Source organism: Elgaria multicarinata, chromosome 4 (genome assembly GCF_023053635.1).
Source record: "Elgaria multicarinata webbii isolate HBS135686 ecotype San Diego chromosome 4, rElgMul1.1.pri, whole genome shotgun sequence".
NCBI lineage: Eukaryota > Metazoa > Chordata > Lepidosauria > Squamata > Anguidae > Elgaria > Elgaria multicarinata.
Window position 1 is genome coordinate 10,443,382 of NC_086174.1, and position 18,541 is coordinate 10,461,922.

Sequence of the window (18,541 nt, forward strand, 5' to 3'; positions counted from 1 at the left end):
TTGCTCTACATTGCATTGGGAGGGCTGTTGCTTCAAGAGGCAGCCAAGAAATGTTTTAAATAAATAAACAGAATATAACTTTGCAGAACAAGTATTAGGATTATACCTACAAACCACTTTTCAGTGGTCTTCAGTGAATTTCAATAATAAATGCTACTTAGTATTTAAATAGGTCCTTATCCAAATGCTGAGAGCACTTCATGTGCATTATCACAGTTATCCTTGCAACAACCATGCACTGCAGGCATAATTATGCTTCTTCCCATATTACAGACAGGAGTGAGGCTGCATAAGGCCACCCAGTGAGTTTATAGGGGGAAGTGAGAGCTGAAACATAGACTCTGTCATGGTCTTAATCATTAAGCTGCACCAACCTTTCAGTGCAGCAGCAGGGTAGCAGGAGGGGAGGGAGTGGGGAAAGAGACCAAAAAACAGTGGCCAGAATCTGAAGAAGCAAGCAAGAGGTGCTACATAACCAGAGGGACTTCGAACTTCTGTACCTCAAGTAGGAGTCATCCTTGAAATGATTTTCAAGGGAGGTTTTTCATATGGCATAATGGTGTGTTGGTCAAAGAAAAAAAATCCTATTGATATGTCTTGAGCTCACCTAAAGATGCTAACTGAGCTCCAAAGAGCTAAATACTTCCAGAGCTTTTTTCCTGTATTACAATAGGATAAAAATTTTTTTATTTATTTAAGCATTTTTATGCCGCCATTCAGCCAAAAAAGGCTCTCACGGCGGCTTACCAAAGTATTTCTTGACAGCCCCTGCCCACAGGCTTACAATCTAAAAGACATGACACAAAAGGACTTTTTAATTCATATGGGTTCTCTGTGTAGACAATGCACTCTGCCAATAATTGGGAGAGATACCTAAATAAAGGGAGGCGGTGGTTGGAAATACTGCGACAAAAGCTGGGGTGAAATCTCAGCTTTTGTCGCAATAATTGGGAGAGAACATATCTTGTTTGTGGTAAGAGGAGGAAATGTAAGCAGTGAGGCTTAAAAAACACGAATTCCCTGCATTTGCAAAGCAATTTGTTGTTTGTGGCTTGAGTCAAGCTAATTATGTTTGGACAGCAACAGCTAACTTATAGTAGACAAAACCAGACTTAAGATATTGCCTATGGTCAAAATGTATTGATTCTTGAATATCCCAGAAAACAATCAGGGCTAGGTGAAGGCCATTTTGGTTCGAGCAGCAAAAAGGCAACAACTGCCCTTCATGTTTGCTTACCTGCTGCAGCCTTCTTTTTCCAGCTGGGAAGAGATAACAAAGCAATCCGCGAAAGTATTCACAGGTACCTGAGAAGAGGACTCTACATGATATCCTCCCTTCCTGAGAGTCCTGCAAGAAATTGGAGGATCCCAAGCCAAAGGAGGAAATGGCAGCAGCAGTAAGAGGCCAGGTAGTGAACTGGGATAAGGGCAGCATTTGTGCTCTCATAGCACTCACAGCCCAGGAAAGAATAAAATGGCAGTGCAGCTTCTATTTTTCGTGTGAGGATTGAACCCTACCCATCTCTAGTTAACCTCATAGATGATTCTAATTAAAAGGGCAGGCCTAATCCTCCAGCTGAAGGAGTAGATGATGTGTTATTTCCTTACTTAAAAGGCAAGAGCAAGTATTTATTCATTCTTATTTTATTTATATATTAGATTTTTAATGTGCCCAAGAACTAATGTTCTCTGGATGGATTACAAACAGATAAAACTAAAAAAGCCATAGAATAGTTAAAAATATAAAGTACAACACAAATATTTTTTTAAAAAAAATTAAAATACAACATAATGTAACACAATAAACAACACAGGAATCAATAAAACAGCCATAGGAATCTAGGACTAAGACTATAAAAGGAAAGTCTTTGCCTGGTGCCAAAAAAGATCACTGTGTAGGCTTCAGTCAAACAACTTTGAGGAGTTAATTCAATAAGTAGGGTCCACAACTGAGAAGTCCCTCTATCTTGTAGTCACCTGTCCAGCAACCTTTAGTGGGGGCATGCCTGAGATATATACTTTTACAATGCCTCATGGTGGAACCAGCTATGGATAAGGTATTTTATTTTGTGGCTTCCTTAAGCATCTTATCAATACACAGTATTTACCATAATGTGAACAGGCCTCCATAGTCAGCTATTAAAAATACATCACAGTGAGTTATCGTTGTCGGAATACAAAGCAAGTTCCATACCTCAGCAACTCTTAGGTATCTCAGCCATGCAAAGATGACAGGTGCTCTAATGCACAATGATGGTTCCAGACGGGCATGAAGCTTTTGTCTAGTAGCAGCATGCTCTATAAAACACAGCCTAGACTTTGGTCTCCATAAAGGGTGTTATGAGTAAGTAGGTGGAAAAGAACGAAACAGAAAACCCGAACAGATTCAGTTTTTCCCACTCAAGCTTGCCTTTATAGCCATTTTCAAATAATGGCCATTGACATTTGTGAGAAAAAATCTTACTTTAGAAATGCAATAAAGAAATAAGAACCAGTCTCAGCATGCCTTGTAGTTACTGAATACATAATACAGAGCAAGAACAACATTCTTGTGGCACCTTAGACTAACATATGTATTATGGCATAAACTTTTGTGGACTTCATCAGCTGGATGAAGTGTTGTCCTGAGGTATAGGTACTGTATTTCTTTGATTCTAAGACGCACTTTTCCCCCCATATAAACATCTCTAAAAACGGGGTGCGTCTTAGAATCGCAGGTCATTTATTATTTCTTAGAATCAAAGCTTTTTTTTCTGTTGGTGGTACTGAAATTAGTGTGCGTCTTACAATCGATGGCGTCTTAGAATCGAAGAAATACGGTATATACACATGGTTGAGAAAGAGGATTTCCCTTCCTTCCAACTCACTGCTTGAGTTATGATTAAGTCTGAATCCATCCCATTGATTTCAAGGGCAAACCTTTTAAATTGTGTGACATAAAATAAAGGAACACTGTTTTAACTGCTGTGAATACTCAACTTCTTAACTTTATAAATGGCACAGGAAATTAAGATGTCCTTTAGGATTATGATAATTTTTTTAAAAAGAATAGCCTTTTACCTGCTGCATCTTCGACCCACCACATGGTCTCTCAACCCTTATCCATCATGGTTTATTTGAGCTAGCTGCAGGAGGCTGACCAGATGGATGAGGGGAGTGGTGAGCGCATACTGAATGATGGGGTGGTTCGTTCTGCCTTGGAGGAGGCAGTGGTGCAGCCAGTCCTGTAAAAACCCTCTCTTGATCCAGAGATCTATGCAAACTATTGCAAAGTCACAAATGCCCCCATTCTTGAGAAAGGTGCTCTATAGAGTGGTGGCAGCTATGGATTCAGGCCTAGTTTTGGGATATAAATCTGTCTCTTTGACCCAACACAAGGTACAGGCCCTCACAAAATGAAGCTGAATAGTATGGGGGTGCTCCTGGATCCATCTTTTTCAGTGGAGGCCCAGGTGGCCTCAGTAGCCCAGAGTGCCCATGACCAACCTTGGTTGGTACACCAACTATGCCCATTCCTGCATAGGGACAACTTAGCCATGGTGATCCATGCACTGGTAACTTCACAATTAGACTACTGCAATATGCTCTTTGTGGAGTTATATGTGTGTGTGGTTCAGAAGCTGCAGCTAGGGCAGAATGCAGCATCTAGGGTGCTCACTGGGACACCTAGCTATGCTCGCATAAAACCTGTGTTAAAAGCACTGCACTGGCTGCCTATTAGCTACCAAGCCACATACAAGATTATATTATCATATAAACCCCTAAACAAATTGGGAGTAGGATACCTACCTACCTATAAATAAGGCATTTACTTATATATACCCAGGTGACCTTTAAGATCATCAGAGGCGGCATTGCTGGTCATTCAAAACGAACGGAGTACTGCCATGAAGAACCCCAATGGCAGGCTTTCTCTATAGCGCACCCACCCTCTGGAAAACCCTCCCTTGTTCAATCCAGGAAGTAGAAAATGTGACATCTTTTAAACACCTCTTGGAAACACATCTTGTCACCCCAGCTTTCCCTTGTCTGTAACTGCTGTCATGTTTTATCACATTGTATTTTATGGTTTTTAATTGTTGTGAACTGCCCCGAGGGCTTCGGCTACTGGCAATATAGAAATGTAAAAAATAAAACAAAATAATTATCAGTTTAGGCAAGGACCAGTTTCACAGTATTGCCCTAACAGAAGACAAGAATTTTAAAGCAGAACAAAAGAAATGCTGTTTCACCAAATACATTTCTAGTGGATGCTGAGCTTTATTTGCAATAGAAAAGTCACTGAAATAAATGCCAATCTCAGTTCAAGTCACAGTCCAATAGAAAAGCAACTCTTGAACCCATTTGGACTGAAAAGAAGGCTAAGAGAATATGATATGCTCTTAAATCCTCCAAATCATAATAGTAATTCATCCATGAATAAAGATAACTCCCAAAAAGCATTATGGGGTAACACTTACACAAATTAAGATCATATTCCTCTCTTAAAACTCCTATATGTCAATATATTTAGCACCAGGGAGCTGTAACAACTTGGAATCATATAGCTGGATAAAATGTGGTCCTTAATAGTGAAAGTCCCTCGGTCTTCCAGTGTTTCCAAAATAAGCCAATCCTCAACACATCCTTAAAGAAAAGCTGGCTTTAGTTGAAAATGTATGGGTATGAAGACACAAAGCAGTTACAGCTCCTAAAATTAAAGTTTCCTAGAAAATATCTGGGGATATGGTAAATTAATAATGAGAGACACATTGTCAAGACAATTCTTTTAGGAGCTAGAACTACTCTGGAACCAATAACTGCTTGAAGAGAAGCAAGCATCTCAGATCAACAAGCCATAAGGAGGCAGAAAGTAGACAGAACCAAATATCTGGACTTCTCTAAGAGAGAAAAAAAACACCCTCCTACCACAAACAATGAGAATCTTATATGAATAAGGAAATAATGATAAAATCAAATAATGATAAAATGCGGTAAAAGTTTAAGTGCACCTGTCTGTATCACTGATCATATTGCTTGAGTTAGTTCGGAAAGGTCTGCTGGTTGTTGGTTTTTAAAAGTGAGGTTAATAATGCTAACTGAAACCAAGGAAACGATTTACACAGTTGAAACAAAAGGCATCTCTCAGAATAAACTAAAGCTGAAAAGAATTTTTCTTTAATGCTCCTTCCTACCACACATCACCACTTCGTTGCAGACATTCCTCTGCTCGCCTACAGCTTTTATAACTGCATCGCTGAAGGGCACACCGTTGGAATGTGCCAAGGGCCTTCGAGATCTCAAGTCCTTCACAAATTTCTCATCATGCCAAACCTCTTTGTTGCATGAACGGATGGGGAAGAACCGAGAACGCCAAGAAAGCAGGAAGAACAATTGGCACCAGTTACCTGAAGTATTGCTCCAACAAGAATCAGGCTGCTGCCACCGCTAAGCAAACCGATGGATATAACCTGCCTCGGGATTCAAAATGTGTGTGTGGGGGGAGAAAGGCGTCTCTCTCAACTCTTGAGCGAAAATGGACCGACGAGGAACGAACAGCTGTATCCTGCGGGGAGACAAAGAGCCAGAAAGTGTCAGCTTCGCCGCACAGACTCAGTTAGCCACTCGCTCCATCCTGCTCCGTTTTAGTTCCTAAAAAGAAAAGCAAAAGAGAACAAGCAGGATTTCACCCTGAACTGAGCATGACACCCCCTTGCTTGTCATAATCTGAATTTTTCTTTTTCTTTCTTTCTCTGGGAACATCTCCCCATGCATCTATCCATCTGTCCCCACCCACTACACCTCTCTGTGCGCTGGGGGAGAGAAAGCAAGAGACATCCCATGATGATGCCAGCGCACCAAGGCATTGCTACTGACTTGCAAAACTGGGAACTCTCTTTCCTCTCAAGCAACCCCCCCCCACACACACTTTTTCTTAAAGGGGTGCCAGACATCCCCCCCCCAATTATTTTGTCATTTTAAGAGGCATTTCAGCCACACTGGCGAGACTTAGCAAGTCCTCTTTGATGCCCAGATCTACATCACCTCACCAGGGAGTTGGCTGCACTAGAAACACCACTCAACTCCCTACAATTTCTGAGCATTTGACACCCCCAGGGCTCAACTATAGGGAGACTGGGGAGGAACCCTGAGGAATTCAGTTCTTTAATTCCCTCCTATAATAATAAGCCACAAAGAGGAAGAGGGGGGGAAATCCTGAGGAATTCGGTTCTTCAACCCCCTTTAAAAACATTTTCAGCTGACTAGCTGGTTTTTTTTTTTTTTGTACCTGTAGCCAAGGCAATTTTTTGTTTAAAAAACACCACCACAAAATAACATGAGGTAAAATACTGGACCGTTTCACACACAAACTACTTAAGCAAATGAAAAACCAAAAACAGCACACACACGAATGGCTAATAAACCATCAGTTGAGAAAGCGCCTAACCATTCCCTCAGTATCACTGATCCCCTCTCCTCTCCGCCCCAAAAGGTGGGTTGGCCTTTTTTATAGGCTCCAGCCCTCCCACAGACCCACCTGCCTCTCCTCTCCCCGCCCCCCACTCTAGCAGCCCACTCGCTACCGCCCTTTTCCCTCATCAAAAGAGAGGTAAAGGAGGAGGGAGGGAGAGGCGCTCCGTCACTCACGCCCCGAGCAGCCAATCCACGCGCGGCTCAGCCCTGAGCCCGGCCCCCGCACGCCCCCAGCGGGCCAATCGCGGGACGGCAGGGCTTGGAGCGCGCGCCCTCCTTTTCGCTTTGTCGCAGTGCAGCGGCCTCCCCGCAGCCGCCCTTCGCTCGCTCCTTCGCGCTCAGCCCCGCCCCTCCGCGTCTGGTCGCCTAGCAACCGGCAGCATCGGGCCTACCGCCTCCGCTGCTGCCGGCGAACCTCTCAGGCAAGGGACCCTTCTCTGAGGGAGGGACGATGGGGCAGAGCGGGAAGGATTGGGAGGGAGAGAGGGACTGGCCGTGGGAAGACGCCGCCCTATACAAATAACCCGCGCGTCCTTGGTCATCACGTCACCCGGCCCCCGCCTACCTGCAGCGTGACGTCACGCGAAGGCCAACCGTCGTTCCTTGACGTCACCCTTTAAAATGCCTTTATTTTTTTTATTTTATTTTTTTCAATTTATTTTTTTATACAGCAATACAATATAAAACAATACCACATAATACATAAGAATATAAAGTAAACAATTTGTTAAACATATATTAATTCTCTTTAACATAATCATAATTAACATAAATGTGCTCCCTCCAACCACGGGATCTTATTCATATTTCCAAAATCTCATTACTTCTTCTGGGGGTGTTTTCCCTCTCCCCTTTAAGACGCCTTATAAAGCCATCATTTCCCCCCTCCCTTAAATAACGTAACTAAACCTTAACAGAGTTTTACCCCACCTAGTGCCCTCCAGATTTATTTTCATTCATTCTTTTATATGTACTCCTTTCGGCGCCTCCTGAAAACATCTTTATTCCAAGAAGCCTTTCCTTAATATGCAGCCTTCAATCTCTGTTTTTGCTTCTTTTAAATTTTGTTTTAACTGTTTTATTCTGTTTGTATTTTCATTTTAATCTTGTACACTGCTCCGATATTTTTCAATGGGGAGCGGTATATAAATATTCTAAATAAATAAATAAATAAATATATACCGTATTTCTTCGATTCTAAGTCGCCATCGATTGTAAGACGCACATTAATTTCAGTACCGCCAACAGAAAAAAAGCATTGATTCTAAGAAATAATAAATGCACCCGCAATTCTAAGACGCACCCAGTTTTTAGAGATGTTTATATGGGGGGGGGGGGGAGTGTGTCTTAGAAGAAGTACGGTATAATTCATAATTGGGAGTTAGTTGGTCATCCCTTTTTGACTGCCTTCCGTTGACCGATTCTCATGAAACGCTTTTATACAGCTTTTAATAATGCAGATTCCACAAATAACAGTTTTCACTATAAATCAAAGTCGGGAGTTTATTTATGTCCTTAGTAATTTAAGAATAAGGCTATCTTCTGTAATAATGTGCTATCATGTTTTATTTTTAGAATTAAAAAAATGTCAGGTATAATTAAACATAATTGATTGCAAGTTGGAGTAAAATGAAATATGAACATGCACAAAAGTTTCTGTACACCTTTATAAACACAGGAGCAGGCCAAACTAAAATGATATGCCAGTAACACAGTAACAAATCATGAAGGAATTAAGAGACACCTACGGTTAAAAGTAAACCAGTTAAAGTTTAATTATTGTTCAGAAAGGGAGTCTACAACAGTTTAATTTAAGAAAATAACATTTAAAAATCTCTGTACACCTTTAGTTCAGTTAAACCTTTTGTTAGATTTAATTTTTCTCTGCGAACTGTGTTCATGGGGAACCAACTTGATTCACTTATTATATTTCTATACTGTCCCAGAGCCAAAGCTCCTGGGCACTTTACAGAGATTAAAAAGCATTTAATATACATTATACTTAGTATTAAACCATTTATATACAAACATAAACAGCACACACAGAGAGACATCATAACAATTTTAGTTATTTTATTTGTTGATTTGATGTATACCCTGGCTTTCTACCAAAATATGGCACTCAAGGCAGCTTATGGAACAATCTTATGCATGATTAGAAAGAAAAAAGTCCTACAACTCCCAGCTTGCCCCAGGTGAGGAATACTGGGAGTTACGGGATATTTTTTCTGTCTAAATATGTGTAGTATTGCGCCCTTAAGGAGTTCGGATTGCAGTACCCATTGTCCCCAGCCCACATACTCCTCATACTTGGTGGGGTGGGGAGTGTATGAGTAGACATATCCAAGAGGGTTTCTGGCTGGTCAAAAAGAAAGTACTTCAGCTGAAATGCATTACAGGACAGAGTTTCCACCTAATCTTACTATCTCCTGATGTGTTGGACTACAACTCCCATCAACCCTGAGCCAGCATGGGAGTTGCAGTCCAAAAGATCTGGAGATCAACAACTTGGCGCAAGCTGTCCTAACCTCACTTAACATCTCAGTTACTGAGAAGCAAGCCTTTTCCTATCTGCACAGTCTCGTGCTTGCCTCTATTCCTTGGTCACACTAGCGTGTGATGGATGGAACATTGGAAATTTATTCTATGCATTTATTATCTCATCTTTCAAGGTAAAGTATTTCCAGGTGGATTTTATGTAGATAGCTAAGCCCACTGGAGAGCTTTTGAAAAAGGAAATAATGTCTCATGCGAAGTCCCAGGCTCTGAAGAAAAATAGAAGCGCCTTAAATGTTCCAGAACCATTGAAACATTGTGATCCTGGCTCACTTACGTGTATCGCTGTCAAGCCAAGAGTTTCCCATTGTGTTGTTGGTGTGACAATTGGAAATCAAGAAACGAGATCACCCTCAAAAGTTGGGAGCAATCCCATCATGATAGAAGGAAAAGCACATGTGAGTAAATTCTATTCAGGTGATGGTTTTCCCTTCCCCACTTAGAATTAAAATTAAAATTTGAAAGCCCATATGTACTTAAATCAACAAACTAGGGGTGAGTTCACAAGAATTGCTGAGAGAAAGCCGCCTGAGGTGAAGTCAACAAAGGCTGACGTTTTGAAATGTTTCTGTAATGATGTTTTGATGGTTCATTTCAGTGTTCTGGCACATGAAAAATAATAGATGAGATTATGCACCTTCTTGCAATGTGCTCATACATCTAAAAGGGCTAACTTTGCTTGCTCAACGGTCTCCCTGAAATGGAAATTCATATTTTCAAAAATGGAAGCCGATAATGGCAAGCTGGCCAAACTTTAACTGAGCCTGCCATATTTATTTATTTACTTACAATATTTGTATACTGCTCCACATCCAAGATTTCAGAGTGGTGAACAGCAGATAGGATTGTAACATTATCATCATCATCATCATCACAACAACATATTAAAATTTCTATTTTTAAAAAGAAGCAGAGTTTTGATAATACTATGGCCAGTCACCCAAGGAAGGCTTCCTTTATGCACCCTAAAAATCCTTAATTGTATTTTGTCCACACTAGACAGGCTGGAGCAGGAATTGTATTTTCTTACTTTAAAATGGCCACAAATCAGGTCAGAAAAATACAGAAGGAGACAGATAAAACTGTAAGTCATCTATTTAGAAACAACACCATTTGGATGGTCTATGAAAACTAAATAAGTGAAAATTGTGTAAACAAAAGAATGCAATTCCAGAGAAACGGGTTATTATGGAAATACGCTTACAGTGCAATTATGTACATGTCTACTCAGAAGTAAGTCCCACTGAGTTCTTTAGGTCTGATTTTCAGGAAAGTGGGTATGGAATTGCAGCCTCATTAGTTAGCATATTAATATAACCACTAGGAGTCAGGAAAGAAAAGATACATAGAAATAATTGCTAGTCTTCTCACTTTACTATCTAACAGGAGAGTGAAGTGAGCAGACCATTGAGCAAAGAACTAGAGACTAGTTGTCCATCCACATTCCAGAATAATGACTGTCTGGGTAAACTGAAGTTTTGGCTGTAGCAGACAAGGTGGAAAGAGTTTTGCCTATGAAAAAACTAATAGACAGATTTATATAGATACTCTATCTATTTCATGACATATTTCTAGATCTATACCATGTAATGTAATGTAATGACAAGTATATTTGGAAGTTAGTATTCCAAAATCAAAACGTATAATGGAGACATTTGTTTCTATTTTTGATAGTTATTTTTTCACTATTTTTATTGAATTGATTTTAAAGATAACCGCCTCCAGGGGGCAGGACTTGGAGGCCAAGTTCCCCACCCAGTGGAGGAACTCCAGTAGGCTCAGTGGGCTGGATTACGTCCGCAGGCTTGGGGTGGGGTTGCACCCCTGTTCTAGCCCATACTGTGATAGTTTTCTATTTGCAGGGAGATTTTTATATATGGAGTACTCAAATGCATGATCCACCTTAAGTCTGAAATAGTACAGCTCACTCCTCCACCTCATTCTACTTCATATGTAGACAAGGCCTAAGACCTATAGCTTCATCTCACGTACCTGCTTCCCTCAGATTATCCCCGTAGTGCTAAGCTTTCGCCATTGTTGTTGTTTTTGCTACCAGGCGACAGCGATCCTTTGCATACCAGGAAGTGAGTTTAAGGGGGGAAATGTAAAAAAATCATTAAAAAATTAACGGATGACCCAATTCAATTCAAATTTGATATGCTTAAAGCTCTCCCTAATATTTATTACTGTGCCAATTTTGGTTCCTTTATCTTTAAAGCTCACGCAGATGTAAGCATTTCTTTAAAACCCTGCTCCTGTGCCCCAGGGGCTAAATATGGCAAATCTTTTGGCTTTATAGCACAATTAAGGCAGGGTGCATGGGAGTACTTCACAATCAAAGCAGATTATAAAGTGGAAAACTTCTGAGTCCTTTGCATGCAATTCGCAGTGATTGCACAGTATAATGCTGGTGTGATAAAGCTCCTACTCTACACTTGCAGCAGAATGAAACAGAAATGAGGTGGTAGACTAAAAAAAAGCCTCCAGAAATATGTTAAGGCACTGAAACCACCACAGCTATAGAATATACTTGCTTCCTCATTGGTTAGATTTAAGAAGATTGTTCTGTGTGAGCATGGAAAACATGGAGATGCCTGCCTGATTGCCACATACTGCCACAGAGTCAACTAACCCAGAAAGGTGCCTTTGAATTGGCCAATAAAAAGTCCTGGCAGGAAAAATGTTCCAGTCCTGAAGTTTCCCCAGCTCCAAGCATGTCAGCAAGATGAAACACTACCTGAGCACTCTTGAGGACACCTTTTGTTTTATTATTATTATTATTATTATTATTATTATTATTATTATTATTAATTTATATAGCACCATCAATGTACATGGTGCTGTACAGAGTAAAACAGTAAATCGCAAGACCCTGCCGCATAGGCTTACAATCTAATAAAAACCATAGTAAAGCAATAAGGAGGGGACGAGAATGCAAATAGGCACTGGGTAGGGTAAACAGGCACAGGGTAGGGTAAAACTAACAGTGTAAAGTCCAAACAACATCAAGTTTTAAAAGCTTTAGGAAAAAGAAAAGTTTTTAGCTGAGCTTTAAAAGCTGCGATTGAACTTGTGGATCTCAGATGTTCTGGAAGAGCGTTCCAGGCGTAAGGGGCAGCAGAGGAAAATGGACAAAGCCGAGCAAGGGAAGTAGAGACCCTTGGGCAGGCGAGAAACATGGCATCAGAGGAGCGAAGAGCACGAGCGGGGCAATAGTGTGAGATGACAGAGGAGAGATAGGAAGGAGCTAGACCGTGAAAAGCTTTGAAGGTCGACAGGAGAAGTTTATATTGGATTCTGAAGTGAATTGGAAGCCAATGAAGAGATTTCAGAAGTGGAGTAACATGGTCAGAGCGGCGAGCCAGGAAGATGATCTTAGTGGCAGAGTGGTGGACAGAAACCAATGGACTGATGTGAGAAGAAGGAAGGCCAGAGAGAAGAAGGTTGCAGTAGTCCAACCGAGAAATAACCAGTGCATGAACAAGCGTCTTGGCAGAAGAGACAGACAGAAAGAATATTGTACTGATCTATACAGCCAGCTAGATGTAAATTGTTCTCTTTGTTTTAACCCATCCTGCTCTAGGATGGGTTAAGTTCTTTGTACTTTTGTTTCAAATCTTTTAACTGCTTTAGAATTTGTGCTACCGTTCATTCTTTTTGCATGGCCATCCCTCATACAGGTATGTCTCAGCTCTGAGAATAACCAAGGTTGTGATTAGTTTTAAGCCTTCCCATCCTAACTCTTGTCAATGGAATCTTTATGTTTCGTATTACAAAATGGTACCAAACTGCTCTAAAACTCCTGTCATAATGGTGCTTAAAGAATATTTGTATAGTTTCCTTCAGTGTACTTGGACAGGTCAGATAACTCTCCGCAGATATTTTTGTGCACTCATATTTTTATTACATGTTTGTATTAGTCAAACAGTTTCCTCTGTTACCAAACAGGCATCCTTAGGTGAAGATAATAATTTTCTGGGGACGTTAAAAACCCTGCAAAAGGAAAATCTGCAACTCAGAGGTACCCTAAAAGAAAAGGATGCTATAATATCAAGACTGATGAAAATAATTGATGACCAGGTATTGCAAATTCAAGTTTATTTATCTCTGGGAGAGCTGCAGAGCAATCCTAACGAGGGTTGGAGAAGCGAAGTGATAGATTACCTGCCGCTTCTGAAGCTCACACCGGCCACAATGGGGAGGGAGCTTTAACAGGCTTTTTAGCTGAGCAGATCTTATGTTTATGGAATTCCCCACCACAGTTGAAACTAATAGTGGGAAATATGCATTGTGTGTGGATGGCAGGGGTATCCAAGGCCCCTCCAACACCCCTCTCCCCCGCAGAAAATCCTGTTGCTGGTGGGAACACTGTCGGCAGAAGATTTACATCCATAGTCCTTTCTGCAGGCATAACATAGGCCTCCCAATTCCTAAACTCCACTAGCAGAGAGGCACTTCTGCTGCATCCTAAATCCCCCCCCCCCCCCAGTTGGATGGCCCATCTAAGGGGGGTTAGTATTGCAAGGCATTTAATCAGAGCTGCTCAACCTGTGAACCATCAAGCCAAACGCAGCAAACCAAATATGTGGGAGGTTATCAGAGGCTCAGTAAACCCGTCTTTGCTCCCTGTCTGGGACTGTTAGCCATGGCTGTGCAACAGCAAGCACTTTGCCGACACACTCATCGCTTCTGCTTTTCTAAACACTCTGTTCCTGGGTTGTTGTTACATCCAAACTTGGAAACTCTGGGTGGTTTGGGGTTCAACCCTGCATGGTTTAGGAAATGATCACGCTTGCTCGCTCACTCCTGCGCACTCCCAAACAACCCATAGTTCATTAACCATGGGTTGCTTGATTGTGTAAACCAGGCCAGTGTGTCTTCCTTTTAAGTAAGCATGAATAGGGTTGGGTTGCACATGTTTTGTTAAATAATACTTTGTTGATTAGAGAGTGCTTCTTGATTGTTTAAACTTGATTGTTGCAATTAAAAACATGTGTGCAATTAAAACATGATCTAGCGCCCTTTGTGCATTCTTTGGTGCACCCAGAATGTTTACGGACCTAGGACACTCCATTTGCTTCAAGGGAATAAGAAATTTTAATTCCTTTGAAGTTACCAGGGCAGCCTTTGCAGACCAAGGAGCTCCATGGGTGAGTTTATTTATTTATTTATTTATTTATTACATTTTTATACCGCCCAATAGCCGAAGCTCTCTGGGCGGTTCACAAAACAGGAGTTCCCACATGTATGGGATTACTGGGGCCCGGGCAACTAAAACTACAATCCTATGTACTTTTACTTGAGAATAGGTCCCATTGAAGTCAGTTGAACATTGTTAGTTAGTTTATATAACACCATTAATGTTCATGGTGTTATACAAAATATAAGAGGATTGGACTTTGCCTGGAGGAGCCGACAATCTAAAATTCAACCGAGGGAAGATAACAGAAGAAAGGGAGGAAAGCGGAAGCAGGAGTAAGTAGGAAAAGAATATGTTATTTTTATTACATGTATGCAGGCTTAGTTACAGTAGGGGGTTGTGCCAAAAGCCTCATGGGAAAGGTGTGTTTGAGGAGGGATTCGAAGGACTTACTTCTGAGTAAGCATGCATAGGAGTAGTCTAAGATTCAAATCATTACTATGGAAATCCTCTTTTTAACAGGTCACCAAGTATAACAGAGCAATTGAACTAGAAAAGGAACATCAGAAAGAGACTGAAAGGCAGCTGCAGGAATCAGAGGATTTAGTCAAGGAACAGGTCCAGTTGTTCAATGAAACTACAACACATTACACAAAAATAATTGAAGAACAACACACACAGGTTTGTCAAAAAGGAAAAGGTGAACAACTTTTCCCTCTTTCTTTAATAAATTGGTAACTCAGCAAAGACATACACGTTCTCCTACAAAGCCCTTGTAGATAGTTAATTCCACCAAATGAGTTTTCTTCCAACCATTCAAATGCATAACTTTGTTTTCATTATGTATTTAAATGGTTGAAGGAAAACTCCTTCGGTGGAATTAACAATCTCTCGCTTTGTTTAGATTATTATTGTTCAGTTATAATATACATTTTAGCATATTTGGCTGTCAAGGCAGCTTGCAGTAAAATCATACCTAGAATTTTTCGTACTTATAGCTCAGTATTTAATAATTGTCTCCTTGTTCCAGCACGCAGAGCTGATGTCTGAACTGAAAAAACAGAATGAGGCCGATATATGGTGCAAAGAAGAAAAGATTGCCAAGCTAAAGCAATATATTTCTGATACGTTCCAAGAAAAATCCCGGTATGATGTTCAAATATGTGTTGGTAGCCTGAAAACTGGATCTCTTCAATTAGCACATGTGATTCTAATCTTGTGTCAGGGATGAGGAAGACTCTACCCCACAGGCCTGATAAGGCAGACGGGTTCCTCATCCGACTTCGCAGCTTCCTACCACTTGCCCACGTGGGGAAAGCTCTTATCTCAGATCTGCTGCTGATTGGAAATAAAAGCTTTTCCTTGTGAGGCACAGGGGGCGGGGCTAGGGGAGGAAGCTAGCGACTGATTGGCTAGGTTCAGGCAACACAATAACCAATGGTAGTTTAAGTAGTCAACTGTCAGTTGAGTGGTCAACGGTTGGTTATTGTGTTGTCTAATGGGGGACGACGACAACCCCACTGTTGACTATTTTTCCAAAATAACCAACTGAGATAACCAATGCTCTTCAGAGTTGATTATCTGCACACCTGTTGGTTAGCGTGTTGTCTGTTGGGCTCAGTAAACTATTTTGCAGGGTTGAGTGGACTGGCTACAGAGTTCCCGGGCAAGAGTGGCCAAAACCACGGCAGCCAGCACAACTCGCAGAGGCTGCTGGGATAGTACCGGGAGGATTGAGGGTGGGGAAAGGGGCGGGGGCTATGTCAGTCAAACGCCAGGTTGACTATTAGTTCACTCAGCGCCAGCCCCAACCACTCCACAGTTGTGTAGGAACATGTTGTGTGGGGATTACCTGCAAAATAACCAGCTGAGTTTACTATTAACCCACCATTGACTAAAGTGTTGACTAAGGCTGAGTTCAGACGACACGCTAATCAAGTTGTTTTCCAATTTCTTCCTATTACATCCCCCTGTTGATTAGTGTTTCATCTGAACTCAGCCTCAGTCTTACTTCTGAGTCCTGTATGGTTTACTTGTGAGTAAACATGCTTCTCCTTCTTGTGAGTAGACCTGCTTCCTACTATGAATTGTAGCAATGGAATTGGTCAGGGGAAGCATGAGGTTGGATTCTCTCCTCCAACCCTGCCCACCACTGGAATACAGCCCCCAAGAGCTTCTAAGAAATTGAGTTTAGCCCTCAGACTGAAAAAAGTTTGTTACCCCTGTTGTATATACAACATCAGTGAAATTTTTAGCTAGGACTGCAGACCCTGGTAAGAAACTGCTTAAGGCTGCAGTCCTACACACACTTACCTGGGAGTAAGCTTCATTGAAAATGCCTTAATTCTGAGTAGACATGTATAGGATTACATGATAATCCTGTACATGCAAGCTTCATTTTCTCCTCCTTCATGTGTGGTGTCAGGTGCAGGATTGTCAACACAGCATTGGATTCCCTTCCCTATGGAATGCCAGCCAGGCAGAGAGCCACTAGATATTATGATTACAGCTTGGTTGACTTTATTCAGAGGACCATTCACAGAATATTCATGAAACCTGATATATATAGAATAGCAGCCTCTCCCAACTTATTGCTCTCCATATGTGCTGGACTACAATTTCCAGCCAGCCTCTTGGCCAGGGTGTTGTAAAGAAACGGAGACTGGGATGGCAGGCCTGTGTTTCAGTGATACACACCCCACCCAAGGTTTGCATGAACTACTCTTTCCTTACTCATAACATTGCACAACTACTGTATAATGAATGCCAATTTCACTTGAAATGAACAGCATCTAAAGAACGAAGCTTGATTCTCAGCTCTCAGCTTTTTTGAGAGACTGCGAAGGACCTTTCCAGTAGATATATTGCAACAACTGTGTGTTGGTACTTACTTGTTATGAGTAGGAGCTATGAATTCAGGTGTCATTCCTGAAGGTATACAGTTCTGTTGCAGGCATATCATATGTTCTCACTTTAGAAGAAGATATGACACCTGGTGTTAACTGTTCCCATGTACTACAGAATCAGTGTAACCTGAGTACGGGGAGTGCAGTGGCATTCAGTTAATGGAAACGATAGGCGAAACGGTGTTAGGCAAGTAATTTAATTGCATGAGGCATGATAAGGGTTCTAAGGTGAGCTGTAGGTGCTGTACAGTTTACCTGTCTTTGCTGTAAGAGAACTACTTCTTGGAATTTTCTCCTTGCAGGGAACATCAACAACAGATTGATGAACTAATGAGGGAAATAAATACATTCACAGAGAAACCACAGATTCTTAAAACAAAACTGGAAAAAGAAACCGGTTCAAAAAAGGTAAGAGCAGGAGAATGTTCTTGGGAGTCCACTAGAAGGGAAACTGCCTGAAACCGTGGAGATTCACTGCCAGTCACAGCAGACAATACTGGCCTAGCTAGACAAATAGTCCGGCATAAAGCAGAGGTACCCAACCTTTTGACACCCATGCTCACATTTGGCAATTTGAGAAACTGTCCTGGGCACCACCACAAAATGGCTGCCATGGTAAGCGTGGCAAAGGGCACATAACGTGCCCCCAAAGTGCCAAGTACAAATGGGGTCTGAGCCACAACACTATACCACTCCTTTGAACCCACAGTTTTCAGCACCAACAGAAACCTATTTCACAGCAGTCCAAGCTGCCAGTTAATGTTAAAAAAGTGAGAGGGTTAGGGCACCTGGGGAGTGCGAAGGTAGGTGTCTGGGGCCACATTGGCACTCACAGGCACCACATTGTTTACCCTTAGTGTTAAGCAGTTGGGGAAGGGAGCGTGTTGCTCTTAGGTTTTGAATAGCAAATCTCACCTAGTTGCCATTTTGCTTGATATTTGTGCCATATTCACCGTCTGAGGCATGAGATTGGCCCAAGGCAGTGCTCATCGCTGTCTGCCTAAATTTGCAACGTTTATACCTCTTTCCAGATCTAGCTTACGGGCCAGCGTTTGCAAGGCATACCAGAAGCACTCCATGGTGCAGAATTGTCACTGCCAGAGTTCCTGACCCACACACCGGCCCCTTTGCAAGTAGTGGGGACCGGATAGGACCCTTGCTACTGTGCAAATGCTGAATGTGAAGGGGCCAGCACACTGGAAATAAAGCCCTATGAAGAGAGACTGAAACAACTGGGCATGTTTAGCCTGGAGAAGAGAAGATTGAGGGGAGACATGAGAGCACTCTTCAAATACTTAAAAGGTTGTCACACAGAGGAGGGCCAGGATCTCTTCTCAATCCTCCCAGAGTGTAGGACACGGAATAATGGGCTCAAGTTAAAGGAAGCCAGATTCCGGCTGGACATCAGGAAAAACTTCCTGACTGTTAGAGCAGTACGACAATGGAATCAGTTACTTTGGGAGGTTGTGGGCTCTCCCACACTAGA

The 18,541-nt window shown here is 41.7% G+C and overlaps 1 protein-coding gene across 1 annotated transcript; it reads left to right on the top strand.

The window, feature by feature from the left end:
• The first annotated feature begins 9,166 nt into the window (after window positions 1–9,166).
• On the top strand, window positions 9,167–18,206 carry LOC134398128 (leucine-rich repeat and coiled-coil domain-containing protein 1-like). Its single transcript, XM_063125372.1, has 6 exons — window positions 9,167–9,407; window positions 12,958–13,089; window positions 14,672–14,830; window positions 15,180–15,295; window positions 17,358–17,463; window positions 18,093–18,206. Exons 1-6 carry the CDS (start codon window positions 9,195–9,197, stop codon window positions 18,204–18,206), a joined length of 840 nt encoding a protein of 279 aa, XP_062981442.1. The 5' UTR covers window positions 9,167–9,194.
• The last annotated feature ends 335 nt before the right edge of the window (window positions 18,207–18,541 follow it).

Coding starts and splice junctions, on each gene's coding strand:
- LOC134398128 (XM_063125372.1), top strand. CDS start 9,195: ATGTCTCATGCGAAGTCCCAGGCTCTGAAGAAAAATAGAAGCGCCTTA. Junction 9,408..12,957: donor TGATAGAAGGAAAAGCACAT/GTGAGTAAATTC, acceptor GTTACCAAACAG/GCATCCTTAGGTGAAGATAA. Junction 15,296..17,357: donor ACGTTCCAAGAAAAATCCCG/GTATGATGTTCA, acceptor TTCTCCTTGCAG/GGAACATCAACAACAGATTG.